The 16,877-nt window shown below is 37.0% G+C and overlaps 1 protein-coding gene across 2 annotated transcripts in view; it reads left to right on the top strand.

Annotated features, from left to right (window-relative positions):
- SKAP2 (src kinase associated phosphoprotein 2) overlaps window positions 1–16,877 on the top strand; it is a 182,127-nt gene that overhangs the window by 12,815 nt on the left and 152,435 nt on the right. For both annotated transcript variants that reach the window (XM_043589138.1, XM_043589137.1), the window contains exon 4: window positions 6,549–6,656. In XM_043589138.1, the coding sequence (XP_043445073.1) occupies window positions 6,549–6,656 (108 nt within the window). The remainder of the gene's footprint in view (window positions 1–6,548; window positions 6,657–16,877) is intronic.

The raw sequence follows: 16,877 nt of genomic DNA, 5'->3' as shown, positions 1-16,877 counted from the left end.
ACCAGGTGAACAGTTCTTAAATAAAATGAATTAATTCAGAGTTATTCATTTCTATTAAGCGAATTAGTGAATTATTAGCTTGTCTAGTGTGCACAGATGTTTGTCACCCTTCCTCCCTCCCTCCCCCCTCCCCTTACACTGTAGGTGCTCCCCCCTCATCCTGAGATTTCACAGTGCAGAATTTACAGTTCAGTGTTTTTCAATCCTTAGAACTAGTTGAATTGATAATAACTGTTCAAACAATGAGGTGCAGAGATCTTAGAGGATTTAAAAAGAAGTATTTTCTTTCCTTTTTTTTTTGTGGGGGGAGAATACTTTGTACTTGTAGAAACTTATTTTATTATAGTGGCTCCTAGATATTGAAGCTTGTTCATTAAGTTAATTTTCTATTTGCTGTTTATATTCATTTTCGAAGCAAGCTGTTGTCTAAAGACTTCTGTTTTCATTTCTTTAATTTATTAAAGGTTCCTCATTTTATCTCCTTATATATTTAACTACTCAAGTGTAGACTCTCTCTTTTTTTTTAAGTTTATTTTTTTTTTAAAGAGACAGTGCAAATGGGGGAGGGGCAGAGAGAGAGGGAGAGAGAAAGAATCCCAAGCAGAATCCCAGGCTTGAACTCATGAAACCGTGAGATCATGACCTGAGCTGAAATCAAGAGTCGGAAGCTTAACCGACTGAGCCAGCCAGGTGTCCTTAGATTCTCTTTTCAGGAGGTCTGATAAATTGTGACTTGAGAGTAAATTATCAGTTGATTTTCTAAATTCATTTATTTTACTTATATGTAAGAAAGATTTGAATGTAAGCAACCAGAACCCATCTTGCTTTGCCTGTTCCCTAGTATTTGAAATTTTGCCTACTCTATCTAGAGAGCTCCTTCTTATAGCCTTCAAATATCATACATGATGGAGTAGCTATCCCTAGTTTCCTATTCTTAGTTGCAATATAGCCTGATAGTATAGAGTGTATGCCTGAATTTAGGCTTTATGCGCTAAAATTGTGCTACTTTTAGAATTATTTTAGAGTAGAATTACAATTATTTTAGAATATTCCTGTCATATAACATGGTCTTAAATCTCTTAAATGTGACCTGAAGTAATTATTTTTGTAATGAAAATATATTACTAGTTGAGTAAAGGCTGTTATTGACTGGAGTATAAGACAGAATTTTCTTTTTTTTTTTTTTTAAATAAAAGTTTATATATTTTGAGAGAGAGTGACAATGGAGGGGCAGAAAGAGAAGGAGAGAGAGAATCCTAGGCAGGCTCTGTGCTGCCAGTGTGGAGCCTGACATGGGACTCTATCTTATCAACCGTGAGATCATGATCTGAGTGGAAACCAAGAGTCAGATGCTTAACCAACTGAGCCACCCAGGTGCCGCTAAATCAGAATTTTCTAATATATATTAGGTGTATGATAAAAATAAGTTTCACTTGTATCTTGCCCTTATATTAGTCTTTTTTTTTACTCCAGTGATGATGTAGGTACATTTCATTTCTTTACAGATTGATTAAGATAATATGAAGGTACCTATGTGTGACACATAAGAGACAGTCAATAAATATTATATTAATGTGTATTCTCAGATTCAACTTAATTTCTCAAGAAGATTTAAGTAAATCTTGTTTTATAATTCAGTTTTCAAGTAATTTTTGAGGAAATTATAAAATACTGAAAGAAGGGCAAGCATATTAACACGAGACAAATGTTTCAAGATAATATTTTCAAATTTCTAAAATATTAGTGTCTGTAGCTTAAAAATGTGAATATGTTGCTTTCAGTTCCTTTTTTTTTTTAATTTTTTTTTCAACGTTTTTATTTATTTTGGGGACAGAGAGAGACAGAGCATGAACGGGGGAGGGGCAGAGAGAGAGGGAGACACAGAATCGGAAACAGGCTCCAGGCTCTGAGTCATCAGCCCAGAGCCCGACGCGGGGCTCGAACTCACGGACCGCGAGATCATGACCTGGCTGAAGTCGGACGCTTAACTGACTGCGCCACCCAGGTGCCCCTCCTTTTAAATGCTGTAGCTAAAAAGCTCTCATTTTCTTCCTTAAAATATTTTTCCTCTAATTAAAAAAATCGCGTAATAGATTTTGTCCTTGAGACTTCATTGATATTGTTAAATATGCATAGATTTACTTAGCTATTTCCTTTGACCTCATTTGTATTAAGTTTATTAATGGACTAAAGTGCTTTTTTAAATAGTAGGCCTGTCATGTAAGAAGGAATTCATTTCAGTTTGTTGTTATGGAATCCCTAAGAATAGCAGAAACGTCAAAAGTTTGGATGATGTTTAATTTCCTTTCCTTTCCCCTTTCTAACATAGTTTATGTTTGGTTGAAAGTTATCCCACTGATGAAATCTGAGCAAATAGCTTGAGTTCTCCCCTGGCACCCCTCCCCCCCCCCCCGCCCCCCGCCCCTGGCCCATCTCTGGCCTTGTATAAATGTGTTAAATATGTCTGAAATTATGGGGCCTATAGCAGAAGTATATTTCAGAGGTAGTGCTTGTTTAAAGCTCCGCCTCATATTTGTGTGCTCTTAAGTCCTCTTATTTTAGGAGAGTTATGAACAGAATCTTCTTACTTGTGGTGACGTACATCTTTCAAAGTCTTAAGACTTAAACTACAGATCCTATTAAGAAATGACAAGTTAAATACTTAATTCTGTCAATGTAGTTGTATATTATTACTTGAGAAATTAATTTGGACAAGTGAACTGAGTAGTGAATTAGAAATTAATTTGTTTTCACTCAAGTAATTTTTCTACTCAAGTTTGTCTTTCATGCTCTGAAGGAAGAATGGCTATCATCTCCGATTTAGGTGTATTAATTATTTATTTTAATATTTAACTGATTGTGTTTAAAATAGGACTGTGTTTGACAAAACAAGCAGTAAATTGGTTAAATCACCTTCAATCGTGGTAGAGATCATGACTCTTCAGTTGCTATTTGGGCTTCGTCTCCAGGCATTTAGGAAAATGTTAACTGATGATGAGTCATAGAAAAAGGAAGGGATAATAGTGATTTGAACTCAACTATTATAAATTTAAAAATGTTTATCAGAGAAATATGCTGCTGTGGTACGATTCAGCTTTGATTTTGCTGTGATATTTAAGTTGCCACTGAAATTATACGAAGGGAAGCCTTGGATCATTATCTTTTAGACTGTTAACTTTGTATCGTTAATTAAACTTTTAAAAGTTGTGGGATAAATCAAATGGTTTTCTAGGGAAACAAGAAACAGTATTAATGAGCAACAACCCCATAATTATCCTTGTGAGTACATAACAGGGACACATTCATGTCTCTTCTTTGCGCAATAACTTTTACAAAGAAGTATTTTTAAACTGATCATTAATTTTATGACCACAGAAATGAGATGCAAAATTTATGCTGTTGTCATTGGCACAGGCTCAAGGCACCACTGACATTATGTGTGATTGTAATGGAATGGCTACCAACTAATGATTCTGTAGACATTTCATTTGAGCCTGCTTTTCTTTTAGATGTCTGATTAGGCTGTAATGCTTTCAATTATGTCTGTAAATTGTATTGGATGCGTTTACCTGATGCCCATTGTTGCTTTGGAGTTCAGTTTTCTATTACATAAACACAAGTTGAACATTTACCTTTTAATTTATAGAAGACTTTGCAGGTATAGCTGCAAATACTCAGCCCCTGGAGAGAAAACAAAAAGCTTTGCACTACTCAACAGCGACCCCTGTGTTCAATTACAGGTCCTTGTAATACAGCACTTTATTGGGTTGGGAAAAAAAAAAAACCGATTAGGAAGGGGGAAAAGGGATGGATCATGACTGGAACAACAGTAAAATGAAGAAGACCATTTTGAAAGATGATGTGTCCTTTCAACTTAACGCAGGTTGAAAAGGGAATAACCACAGAGATTTTTTTTTTTAACTTTCTGGGTTAATTCAAGGAAGCTTAAAAAGGGGGGAAGGTGGGGGGGAGGTAGAAATGAAGCCAGTAGCAGTATTTAACTTATTTTGTCTTAGATAAATATAAATAATCATTGATTACAAAAAACATTTGAAATGAGCTGCAGTCCTTGGAACGGGTAAGCTGAAGACAATTTCATGTTAATATAGAATACGAAACGTTTTTATTTTAAAACAAAAACCACAGAAGTCTTTAGCATGTTAGGAACCAATTTGTGTAAATGTTCTGAACTCACATTAAGTATTATTTAATTTATAGGTTTAATGATCTTTTTGCTGTGTGTATGTGTGTGTGTGTGTGTATATATATACGGTTTTACATTGCTGGATATATATGTGTGTGTGTGTGTGTGTGTGTGTGTGTGTGTGCGCGCGCATGTGTGTATGTGTATATTCATGGATATACACATAAAAGCATAAAATGGATATTATTTTAAAAATCTTGATTTTCAAAGCTTTTTAACTTTTAATTTTTTTCTGTGTATTTCCACACAGAGTTTAATAGATTTAAGCCTGAGCATCTGAATCTTTTTCAGAATCCCTTCCATGTGTTCATTGGTTTTAATCTTGTATTTTTATATTCATAATAGTGTAATAAGCTACATACAAGTTAGAGTAGTAATGTATTTGAGGTATCCTGAAACTATTTTGTACACAGCAAGATTTATTTTATAGTTCACGATAGGAAATATCATTAGAAAACTCACAGCATAACAGTTCTTGCTTTATGAAGAATGTAAGGATACTCCAGCAACTAACAGCAATTGAGAATTTTGTGATCTTTACTACTTTATGTTCCGTGAGCTGTCATTCCATGTCCAAACATATCTTTACTAGCATTTTATTGGGTTCCATCTTCCCTCATATTTGAAATCAGAGCACTCTTCTTTCCGTAAGAGAAACAAGGGATCACTGAATGTTCTGAAAAGTACTTTGAACATTTTGAAAGAAAAAGAAATTAAGATCTAAAGAAAGAATAGTATTTACACGTGTTCCTTGGAATTTTATTTGGGGAAGGAACATCACCATACGGTGCGCCTGGGGTGGAATCACCAAAACCTGTAGGATAGTCCTCTCCATTCTGTTCTTAGCGCCTGATGGGAGAGAGCTTTTTCAGGATAAGGATGATGAATGCCGGCGAAATGCCAAAATTATAAAGAAATAGGAACATTGATTTTTTAAAAATTACTTTGACAGTATTTTGAAAAGGGCTGCTAGTTCCTCTACCAAAGATATGGTGAAAAATAGGGTGCTACCCATTAAGTGGGTGTCAGAGGATACAGATATTTTTGGGGGGAGACTAGTAGCTTTAATCTGGATCTGCTTAGCGACTATGTTCTAAGAGGGATACTGTATGTAGGTCCTCTAGGATTCCCATGGAGATTTTCATCATGCTTTTTGGGTAATCCTTGAGGTGGCTGGTTTTCTCTTGAGGTGTTAACAGATAATTGATAGGTAGTAAGTCTACTTTTTCTTTTTTTTGACTTTGTTGACTTTTCTTTGGATGTGGTTGAATATGGGTGAAAAATGAGTGCTTATATGTAACTATGTAACCAGGCTAGCAAAGATCTGATACACTCTTTAAAAAAAATTCTAGGGGCGCCTGGGTGGTGCAGTCGGTTAAGCGTCCGACTTCAGCCAGGTCACGATCTCGCGGTCCGTGGGTTCGAGCCCCGCGTCGGGCTCTGGGCTGATGGCTCAGAGCCTGGAGCCTGTTTCCGATTCTGTGTCTCCCTCTCTCTCTGCCCCTCCCCCGTTCATGCTCTGTCTCTCTCTGTCCCAAAAATAAATAAACGTTGAAAAAAAAATTTAAAAAAAATTCTAAATGAGTATGTGGAAAAAAACCCAAACCACAAGATTTTATTGTGGGGATTCAATGACTTCAAGCCAACCAATCCACCTAGGGTTTGGAAATCACATAGAAAATGGCTAGAACATTAAAAAAAAAAAATGGTAATATATCACTGAATGAGAATTGAAGGTGTCAAACTGTAAATCACTCTGTGTGAACTTAACACGGGCGATATGAGTTTTAAAGTAGTTTTTCCCATAAAGGATTCCTGCTCTTGAAAGTGGAATTGAGCATTTTTAATCTACTCTAATGTAACCCTGTGATTTTTCATGAAAAGATAAAATGTTCATCTGGCTTTGAATTATCAATTTCTCATCATAATTTTTCAAATTATTGAGTAGGTAAATAAAATTAATTTGAATTATTCTTTCTGTTGTGCTTTCCCTTTTGTGGTTGTTTGTTTGTTATCATTATTTTGGTTCTGTTTCTTCTTTTGTTTGTTTTGGATACACACTCTGTTTTACCCTGCTTCTGCTTTTTTGTATACATCTTCGTAGAGACCACCATCATTTTGGAACTGGTATCCTTTTGTCCCAGATATAAGCAGTTGTATGCTGACTTTCAAAAACTCGTACTTGATCTAAATTACAGCGATATACGTTAAAATAGGACCTGTTTTTTTACTTTGTTTTTTCATGACCGTGACTGGGTTTAATAGAAAAATTTACCTCTTTTGACACAGCAACATTTCTTAAGGTGGCTAATTTGTAAAAGACTTTTCTCTGATTCTTCTATAGGTGATGCAGAAGATGGGGAAGAGTATGATGACCCTTTTGCTGGACCCCCAGACACTGTTTCGTTAGCCTCGGAAAGATATGATAAAGATGACGAAGCCCATTCTGAAGGTATGGGATATTTTTCCATCGAATGTACCTCTTGACCTTCCACCACAAGACAATGCAATGCGCAGAGGTGGTGGTCTTGTCAGAAAGCACAGAAATGCAGAGGCTTCAGTTAACTTACCTTTACCGGAACCCTTTAAGGAACAGAAGAGCTCTCTCTAGTGGTTTTCCTAAGTATGTAGTTCCTTCTTTTCCTAAGAAATTCTCTTCACTAGAATTTTTAAGAGAGTGTTTACATCATTGTATGAATATTATTAGCAAGTTTGTTGGTTAATTTAATATTATCAGATTCTTGCTTAATTCCATTGTGCTGCTTAATGGCTTCTTGTATTATTTATTTTATAAATAATGAAAAAGGTTTTTGGTCTTTTTTTTGAAAACTTCATAGAAAACGAGTTCATAAAATATTAAATTAATTACTCCTACATTGCTTTCTCACACTAAGACAGGTTTTCATCAAATGCTTCTCTTAATGCACATTTTCATTTTTCTGATTGTCACCTAAAATCTCCCACGTTATGGAGCACTATTATGATGTTTTGCATTAATTGAATTAGTAATAAAGTTGATTGTTTATCTCTTAGTAATTTTGTTAAAACTCACCAAAGTTATGAAACTTCCTTTTAGCATAGCATGTGCTTTCTCTGTTACAGCCAATTGAGTACATCTGTATTGTAGAGATCTTATAAGGGTGATATATAGTTATAAATTAAGAATGTGTATCGATAAATTAGCCATGCATATTAATTCATGGCACTCAAAGTTTCACATAGACACAGAAATGAATAATGCCTTCTGCCACTGGATGATGATCAAACTGTGCAGTTCCATCTCTAAATACAATTGCTGAATGAAAATATGCTTCCTGCAACAGAGCACTCCACATTTTATGTTATCCAGATTATTCCCTTTGGAAACATAAATTGCTTTTATGAGGTATAAAATTATGTCTATTGCAGAACAGGGATAAGTCAAGTACATGCATAAGTGATAAACATTCTAACCACTGATTCAGAACAACACAATCTTTTTTTTTTCATATTCAGAACTTTGTACAATGTGTAGCAATAATAATCATGTCCATTTTATGTTGAATTTTACATTTTGGCAAAAATTTAATTTCTATTTTTAAAGGAAGGTATTTTTTTCTCTTATAGTCCCTATTTTTGAAAAAGATGCATGTTTCTCTTGAGTCACACTTATTATCTGAAACAGAGCATTACCCTTCCTAACCTGATCTTCAAAAGCATTTCTACTAGAAAATGTTTTATAATTGATGAAATAATATTTTCAGGCAGAACAATGAATTATTATTTGAATTGAACTATTTTTCAGACATGTGACAATGATTTGTTTTGCTTCTGTTAAGTGTTGGTAGATAGAAATGAGTGTGTATGTGTATATGTATACAGAGACAGAGTATTTCTACTCGAGAGAATATATATACACAAAATGTTCATAGAATATATATGCTCAGAGTTTTAAAAAATAGCATAAATATTTTGAAGTACAAGGGAGCATTATGTGCTTCTTAAAAAAATTGTAACCTAAGAAATCCAACAATTGAATATCTATGAGAGCCAGTGTTTTGTTAGAAGAGAATTGTTATTAAACTATAATGGATTTACATAATTATTATACTTTCTTTATTATGAGTAAATAATTTATCATATGTTTCTTTTCATAACCAAATATATGGGAAATACATTAATAACATGAAAAAGACTTACTGTTAAAAGATTAAATTATCAAAATTTGAATATTATTTAATAACATTATTATGTATATCATTAACTTTTTGTCAAATATTGGTGCATTTTCATTAGTGTTGATATAAGCAGTTCTTAAGCAGATTGAATATTTAACTTTTAGTATTATTCATTTTTGGTATATAAAAATACCATATATGGTAGTTTTATATTTTCTTCTAAGAATATTGTAATTTAAAAACTACCACTTGGACTTGTAATTTCTACTCTGAAATATCATCTAGTCATGTCAGTTCCTCTGCCTTCAACATAGATTTGGTATGTGTGTTCTCTTTTCCTTGCCGAATGAATTTTTCTTCATTATGGGACCTCGGTCTAATGATATATTAATTATAAAAAGATAATGCATTTAACAATAAGTATAACTAAATTAGCACAGGTCACCAAAAGGCCTTTTGTCAAATCAGATTGTTGTTTTGTCCTTTTGACTTTTACCTTATGGTAGGCACTAACAAAGTATCTGAAGTTTGATGGATTATAAACTCTAAACATGATATGTATTTTTCATAATGCTAATGTAATTTTCAAGGTACTGTAAAGGTCAAACCTGCACATCTTTGTGTGCATTCTAAGTCTGTCTTTTCCTTTCATATTTCTTTTTCTCTGTTACTCTGGTTCAAAAGTTCACTCAGTTCCCAAATGGCTACCTAATTTTCCAGTTATTCCCTCAAGCCATATGTGTTTTGGTTTCTTTATGGTTTATTAGGTACTGTAGGAAAGTAGCATAAGTTATATCTTCTAATGAAATTCAAGCACACTTCAGTGATGCTTCGACTTGATTGCTGGTAGCAATTAAATCACAGCCAAGGAGAATAATGCATAATCTCACAAGGTCCAGACACCCTATAGAAATTGAAAGGGGATGAAAACAGAAAACAAAAACAAAGTCTTCAAACCCTGCCAGACACACTGTTTCCAGCCTGCCTTTTTTTTCCTTTCTTTCTTTCTTTCTTTTTTTTTTTTTATTGGCCAACTGCCTGATTGATAGCAAAATCATAACTTGCTGCATGCTAACAGGCAGAGTTCACTTGTAGGTTATTGTGAGCTGATAAAGGGTTAGATGGAGTTTTGATTTTCGCATTGGACCTTGGTACACCAGATTAATGGAATTTCAATGAGAGACTAGAGTAGCCACAGCTTTGTCAGAGAAACAGATGGAGATTCTATAGTCATGTCTACTCATTAATACTAGTTGCCTGAAAGGTGTGCTGCTTCTCTATACAAAAGAGTTGATATAATTGATTTTTGAGTGGTGCATCGAAAAAAAGTATCTTATTGATGACTAGAATTGTAACATAGATGGTGACAGATTTTTGTATAGCTTGTAGCATAAAAATATTGTAGGTTGTAATTTTTTCTTCTCTCCCTTTGGAAGCACTTTTATTTTTATTTTTTGAGAGGAAATACATTTTGAGACAATAGCAAAAAAGGAGAAAGTGACATGCTCAATTACCTTTTAAGAAAAACAGTAAGAGTCTCTATTTTATTTATACACGATTGCATGACTGCTGTTAGCTTCATTTTGATGTGGTAATAGTTATTAAAAAAAAGCATACTTACTAGAAATTTCATTTTATTAACTTTGTGCCTTTTTTTTTTCTGGAAAACTAAAACAATCATAATGGTTTCTAAGCTAGATCGCTGTTAGAAGTTTTATGCTATCGTGTGGCTGGATATACAAAAGTGTTAATATAAATGGGGCATGTCAATAATCAGATAAAATTGGAGAAAATGAAACTCAAAACCTTAAAGAAGAAGATTCCTCATTGTACGCGTTAGGATGCTTTCTTGGGCACTAAGGTAGGAGATGCAGGGTAGCCTTTAGACACTGTGCAATGACTTGGGTTTCCATTTTTCTATTCTCAAGTCATTTTTCATTCATTTTCGTCATCTGTGAAAGAAGGCTTCTAACCATGTAGCATTGTGGAAAGTCCCTGAGGTGAGGTGAAAGGATTCGATGAGCTAGAAGACATATATCGGCTGTGCCCATCGATGATAGGTCGAAGAATCCCCGTGGACATTTGTTACAAATCTGATTCAGTCCTAGACCATAATCACTTTGTGGATAAGATTCTGGAACCTCTAGGGTGTGAATGTAGGAAGGCTAAAATGAAGCTAAAGGTATAAAACAGTCATCTATTGTCCTGGTATCTTCCTAACGAAAAATTCCCAAGCAACATAGGTTACTGAAAACCGTGGAGATCCTTGCATTGCAAGGACATAGGTTTATATGAAAAAAAATCTTGGTTTAGGAGTGGAACTGTTTTTTAAAGCTTGGGGATTAAGAAAAAAGGCTAAGCCTGTCTTGATCATAATTCATAAGAGTAAAGAATGATTTTTTTTTCTTTTTTGGTATACTTTTCTTTAAGAAAATCTAATGTATGAAAATTGGGATTTATAAAACATATAAATCACTTATTCCAAAAGATTGCTTTTAAAAAAGATTATCTCTGGGATGCCTGGGAATAATGAGCTCTCACAATGCATCTAAAACAAGCTTAGATATAAATCCATCGATGTGCACACACACTAAATTTAATGTGTGAATTTATATACATTGCGCACCAAACTTTTGAGGGAGATATGGTTTTGTGTAAAATTAGGTTGAGCACTAATCTGTTCTTGTAAAAGCAAGCAGTAGATGCTTTACTTCTCTCTGGGTTCCAGTAGAATATGAAACAATGTTTAAAACCAGGGAAAAAAGGTTCTTTCCCCACCTTTTTAAAAACATTTTATTTTGGAGTAATCTCTACACCCAACATGGGGCTCAAACTCACACCCCCGAGATCCAAAGTCATATATGCTCTACTGACTGAGCCAACCAGCCACCCCTCAGAATGTTTCTTTCAATACCTTACCATTAAGAGGAAGAGTTTTTGTACCATAGTATCATGTGATTTTTAAAAAAAAATTTAAAGTTTCTTTATTTAGTTTGAGAGAGACAGAGTGCTAGCAGGGGAAGGGAAGAGAGAGAGAGAGAGAGAGAGAGAGAGAGAGAGAGGTGAGAGAATCCCAAGCAGGCTCTGAAGTGTCTGTGCAGAGCCTGAGGCAGGGCTCGAACCCATGAAACTGTGAGATCATGACCTGAGCCGAAACCAAGAGTCGGATGCTTAACTGACTGAGCCACCCAGATGCCCCAGGATCATGTGATTTTTGATACTGAAATTCATGATTTTAAATTTTATTCTGAGGATTTAGACTAGTTTTGCAATTTGCATATATCTTTGTGTATATAATGTACATTACCGTTGCACTTGAGTTTTTTTGTTTGTTTTTTTACTTTTTTGTTATTTTAGTATGCCAGTTGCTAGCTTGTGTGTGTTATGGGAAAATAAGAAAGGTGATGACTTTAGTTCTTCTGTAATGTATATAGCATAGTTTCAAGTACTTTGGTGGAAGTGAGGGATTATAGTTTGGGGAAATGATAAAAAGTAGAAAAACATTTAAGACTCAGGATATATATATTGTGTGATTGCAAATATAAAGTGCACAGATGTGAAATATTTTCATGATACAAAGGTATATCTAAGTAAATAAAAACACAATCGTCTTTCTAAGTTTTATGCCAGGGAATGGGAAAATACATCAAAATAAAATGGGCCAATAAGACTATAACAAAGTGGACTAGATCAGAAAGATTGGGAAGATAGGAACACTCCACATAGTCAAAAGTAACACACCTTTAATACAGCAAATTAGCAGGTAGTTACACGGTATATGAAGAAGGGTGCAAGTTACCTGGACAGGGCAATGGGAAATTCAAAGATAAATAAGACAGAGTTTCTGTTTTCAAGATATATGTAATCTAGACGGAAGGAGAAGACAGTCACCTAAAATAAGGTGGTAATCAGCAAGCTAAGTTTCTAGCAAGGCAGATTCCAAAAACAGTTAACTAATGTGTGTTACACTGTTCAATTGATTTGGTCAGTACCTAAGCAAAAAGCTGGTTTCATTGTTTTTCCTCTCTAATTTGTTGACTAAGTCAGTTATATATCTTGACATCATATTGAATAAACCAAAGCATAAACTTTATGCCTATATTCTGAGAGGTTGTGGAGTGGATTGTGGAGGGGAGGGCCTTTGATTCAAGTGAGTTTTGTATGGTTTCTGAAGTTTGCTGGAGAGAAAGTGGGAAAAGATGCTGAAAAGAACGTTTGGAGCAGAAGTCCGAAAATCAGGTTTTCATCAGTAACTGCGTGTTCCTAGGGACAATGCCTTAACGAAGTTTGAGCCCCACTCACAGATCCTTAGGTGTCAGCACCAGGCCAGTGGTAAAGATGTTTTTGGCTGCTGCAGAGCACCGTATCTCTTAAGACTTAGTCGCATAACAGGCTTTTCTTTCTTGCTGTGTGTATGTGGATTTGGCCTGCAGTCTTTGAATTTGGAGAAGTTGCAATATGGGGCTTCCTGCTTTCAGTTGTGTCTCCTGTTTGTAACCTGAACGAAACGGTGTATTTAGAGTTTTGAAATTGAGAAGCAAAAATTCTTTAAGACAGTGGACTGACGGGATGCCTGGCTGACTGAGTGGATAGGGCATGTGACTCTTGATCTTAGGGCTGTAAGTTGGAGCCCCACAATGGATGAAGAGATTAGCTAAAAACAAAATCTTAAACAACAGAAAAAGTCAGTGGACTGATCAGTTGGATTTTAGAGGAAGCCATGCTTGCCTTCACAGGATTCCAAAGGGGGCTGCTTTCCTCTGAAACAATACCTTAAAGGTGGCTGTGCTGGTACCTGGGGTAGCATCTTCAAGGAAGGAATGAGTTAGTATTTATTGAGAAATTAGTCTGGCTCTGAACTAGATTCTTTCATGTACATTACTTCTTTAATTGGCTCAGAACGACACTATGAGGGAGACATTGTCCCTATTGTAGAAACTGAGACTAGTAAGGTTTAGGTCTCTTGACCAGAACATCCAACTAACTCATAAGTAGCAAACTTCAACTTCTTTGGGCCTTCTATGCCATGCTGCTTAAAGAATTAGACTAGTTTGGAGCACCTGGGTAGCTCAGTCAGTTAAGCGTCCAACTTTGGCTCAGGTCACGATCTCACAGCTCGTGAGTTCGAGCCCTGCATCGGGCTCTGTGCTGACAGCTCAGAGCCTGGAACCTGCTTTGTGTCTCCCTCTCTCTCTCTGCCCCTTCCCTGCTTGTATGCTCTCTCTCTCTTTCTCTTAAAAAATAAGTAAATATTTGAAGAAAAAAAAAAAACAGAATGAGACTAGTTTTCTAATCACGAGAGACATGCATATGATTGAAAAAGGACAGAAGGATATTCAATAAGAGTGAAAGCCTTCTTATTCACCCCTCCCTGACCTGTCTGTTCTCTAGAGGTAGCTAGCTACTTGTTACAGTTTCTTCTGTGGTTACCTTAATAACTCCGGATACTCTACTTCTGTAGTATAATATAGAAGTATACTCACTTGATCAACCTTAATCAGTATCTCTTGACTCCCTTTATGATGGGTGATTCTTCAAACCTCTTCTCCTACTTCTTGTTGTGTTTGCTTTTGACTTAATGATGTTCTTACTTTGTAAAGTGCCAACCTCAGACAGTGCCTGTTGACTCTTTGTTATAAAATATGAGGAAACTTGAGCACCTAGCCTTTCTGCCATCTCCCTTCTCGCTCTTCAGTTCTAATTTTCATAATGAAATTGTTTTTGCATTGTTAAAATCCATAGCATTTATATTTGATTCTGTGAGTTGACTGCGCTTTGTCTACGAGTTAGGTTTTAAACGTTGGTCCTTTTCCTTCCTGCTAATGCTTTTTCTCAAATGTCTGAGATCCTTGGTTATTGATTCATGTTTATGAGTGAAGGACCCAGTCAGATAGTGTAGGTAGCTTGTGTGGGGCTTCTTTGCTTTTGCATGTCTATTATCCTGCAAGGCTTTCCTTTTCTTTTCTTTTCTTTTCTTTTCTTTTCTTTTCTTTTCTTTTCTTTTCTTTTCTTTTCTTTCCTTTCCTTTCCTTTCCTTTCCTTTCCTTTCCTTTCTTTTTCTTTCTTTCTTTCTTTCTTTCTTTCTTTCTTTCTTTCTTTTTAACGTTTATTTATTTTTGAGACAGAGAGAGACAGAGCATGAATGGGGGAGGGGCAGAGAGAGAGAGACACACACACAGAATCTGAAACAGGCTCCAGGCTCTGAGCCATCAGCCCAGAGCCCGACGCGGGGCTCGAACTCACGGACCGCGAGATTGTGACCTGAGCTGAAGTCAGACGCTCAACCGACTGAGCCACCCAGGCGCCCCATTTTCTTTTCTTTTTTTTAATGTTTATTTATTTTTGAGAGAGAGGGAGAGAGAGAGAGAGAGAGCGCGCGCGCCAGGGAGGAGAAGAGAGAGAGGGAAACACAGAATCCAAAACAGGCTCCAGGCGCTGAGCTATTAGCACAGAGCCCGGTGTGGGGTTTGAGCCCACAAACTGAGAGATCATAACCTGAGCCGAAGTCGTTCGCTTAACCGACTGAGCCACCCAGGCACCCCTCTTTTGAATGGGAGGTTGTAAGTAAGGTGGGCAAGGCTTGACTCTAGGCAGCTTGCTGCAAGGCTCTTAGGAGCAGACAGGCAGACCCGGATTCCCACAGTTGTCAAAATAAGGAGGACGTTCTCAAGGGGAAGTGGAATGCTTTTCTTTAATTCCTGGTGACGGGCTTTTAACCCTTCCGTTCTTTTTTAGTGTTGGGGTGTGGGTAGTCTGGAACTGTCTGAAGCTCTGCTCACTCAGCTCCAGTACCCTTCCCAGGAACCTTCCTCCGGAGCTGGTGTGCTTTGTTTAGAGGGTGGAGTTCAGAGTCTGGATGCAAATGCCTTAATTGCTGGCTGCTTTTGAGGACAGACCTGGTGGTTCTACCTGCTTTGATGACAGTTCTTTAACGAGTGGCCCTCCTCACCATCCGAGTGGCCCTTTTCACCATCCCGTAACGCAGCTTGTAGCATTTCTGCGGCTCTTTTGCAGAGCTAGCACTTACTCTCCTTAGCATCCTCCTGGACTCTGGTTCCTCTACCGTGACTCCCTTACTCTTGTCTCATCTGCCTTTCAGTTGCTAGCAATTACTCAACATTTTTGATCCACCGAAGATACTGTTTCTTGACTACCGGTGTTATTAAGGTTTTATTCTTTTTTAAAAGTTTTTTAACTTTTACGATTTTAAAAATTTATTTTGAGAGAGAGTGAGCACACACACAAGCAGGGGAGGGGCAGAGAGAGAGGGAGAGAGAGGACCCCCTGAGGCTCTGCGCTGCCAGCCTAGAGCCTGATGCCGGTCTCCAGCCCACGAACTGTGAGATCATAACTTGTGCTGAAATCAAGAGTTGGCCACTTAACTAACCGAGCCACCCAGGTGCCCCGAGGTTCTATTCTTTAAAAACAAACAAAAATAATTTCATGGGGGACTTTTAGGAGGAAAGGTGGGTGCTGTCTGTGTTCCTTTTCTAATAACATCAAGAGGCTGCTTTGTCCTAAAACATCTTCGCAGTTGATCTGCTGGAATCATTCCTTGGGGAAGAAGTATGCTCCCTGGCTGCAGGTCAAAGGTAGTCCAGAAAGTATCAGTCAGACCTCAGATACAGTTACTTAGAATGAGTGTTAGCTTTCTAGAAGAACCTAGATGCTGTAAGCAGCGGAGAAGCATTATCCCTTTCCCTACAAGAATTGTAATCTTATCGTGGGTACAATACGTATAAATCTAATATCTGGAAGCAACTTTATCAGCTCTGTTCCAACACAGAAATGTGTGGCGTTGACACTAATGCTAGGAGCTAAGAAAAGGAAGACGCTGTTGCAAGCTGGTCTCGATGAATCGTGTTTGATGGAACGAAATCGGAGTTTGAACCAGAACTTAACAAGGATAGGTAGAGTTTTAAATTTTTTTTTCAACGTTTGTTTATTTTTGGGACAGAGAGAGACAGAGCATGAACGGGGGAGGGGCAGAGAGAGAGGGAGACACAGAATCGGAAACAGGCTCCAGGCTCCGAGCCATCAGCCCAGAGCCCGACGCGGGGCTGGAAATCCCGGACCGCGAGATCGTGACCTGGCTGAAGTCGGACGCTTAACCGACTGCGCCACCCAGGCTCCCCAAAGATAGGTAGAGTTTTAACTAGTCAAGAGTGGGGGAGAGAATGTTTTTCGGATAAGCTGAGGAAGTGATGACAATAGGAAGCGGGGCGGGAAAGCAGTGTAGTTCCAGGCACTGTGCAAAGACCCGCAGGGCTTAGAAAGTTAGAAGAGGTCTGGGAGGTGAGGCTGGACAAGAGTGGCACATTGTAAGCATTGGCTCTCTTCTCTCTTTAGGTTCTAATTTGTCCGCTGACCGAGTTCCTCTGGCTAAGGCACTACCTTTGTGAATTTCTTTCTACTTCTTTACAAAGATGTCCGTTATTTTAGGCCAGGGAGAACTTAATTATCGAGGATTATATATGGTGTCATAAGGAGTTGAATGAGTAAGCAAAATGAGTATC

This window comes from Prionailurus bengalensis, chromosome A2 (assembly GCF_016509475.1).
Source record: "Prionailurus bengalensis isolate Pbe53 chromosome A2, Fcat_Pben_1.1_paternal_pri, whole genome shotgun sequence".
Taxonomy (NCBI): Eukaryota; Metazoa; Chordata; class Mammalia; order Carnivora; family Felidae; genus Prionailurus; species Prionailurus bengalensis.
The sequence above is the reverse complement of the archived record's forward strand: the minus strand, read 5'-3'. Positions and strand labels throughout refer to the sequence as shown.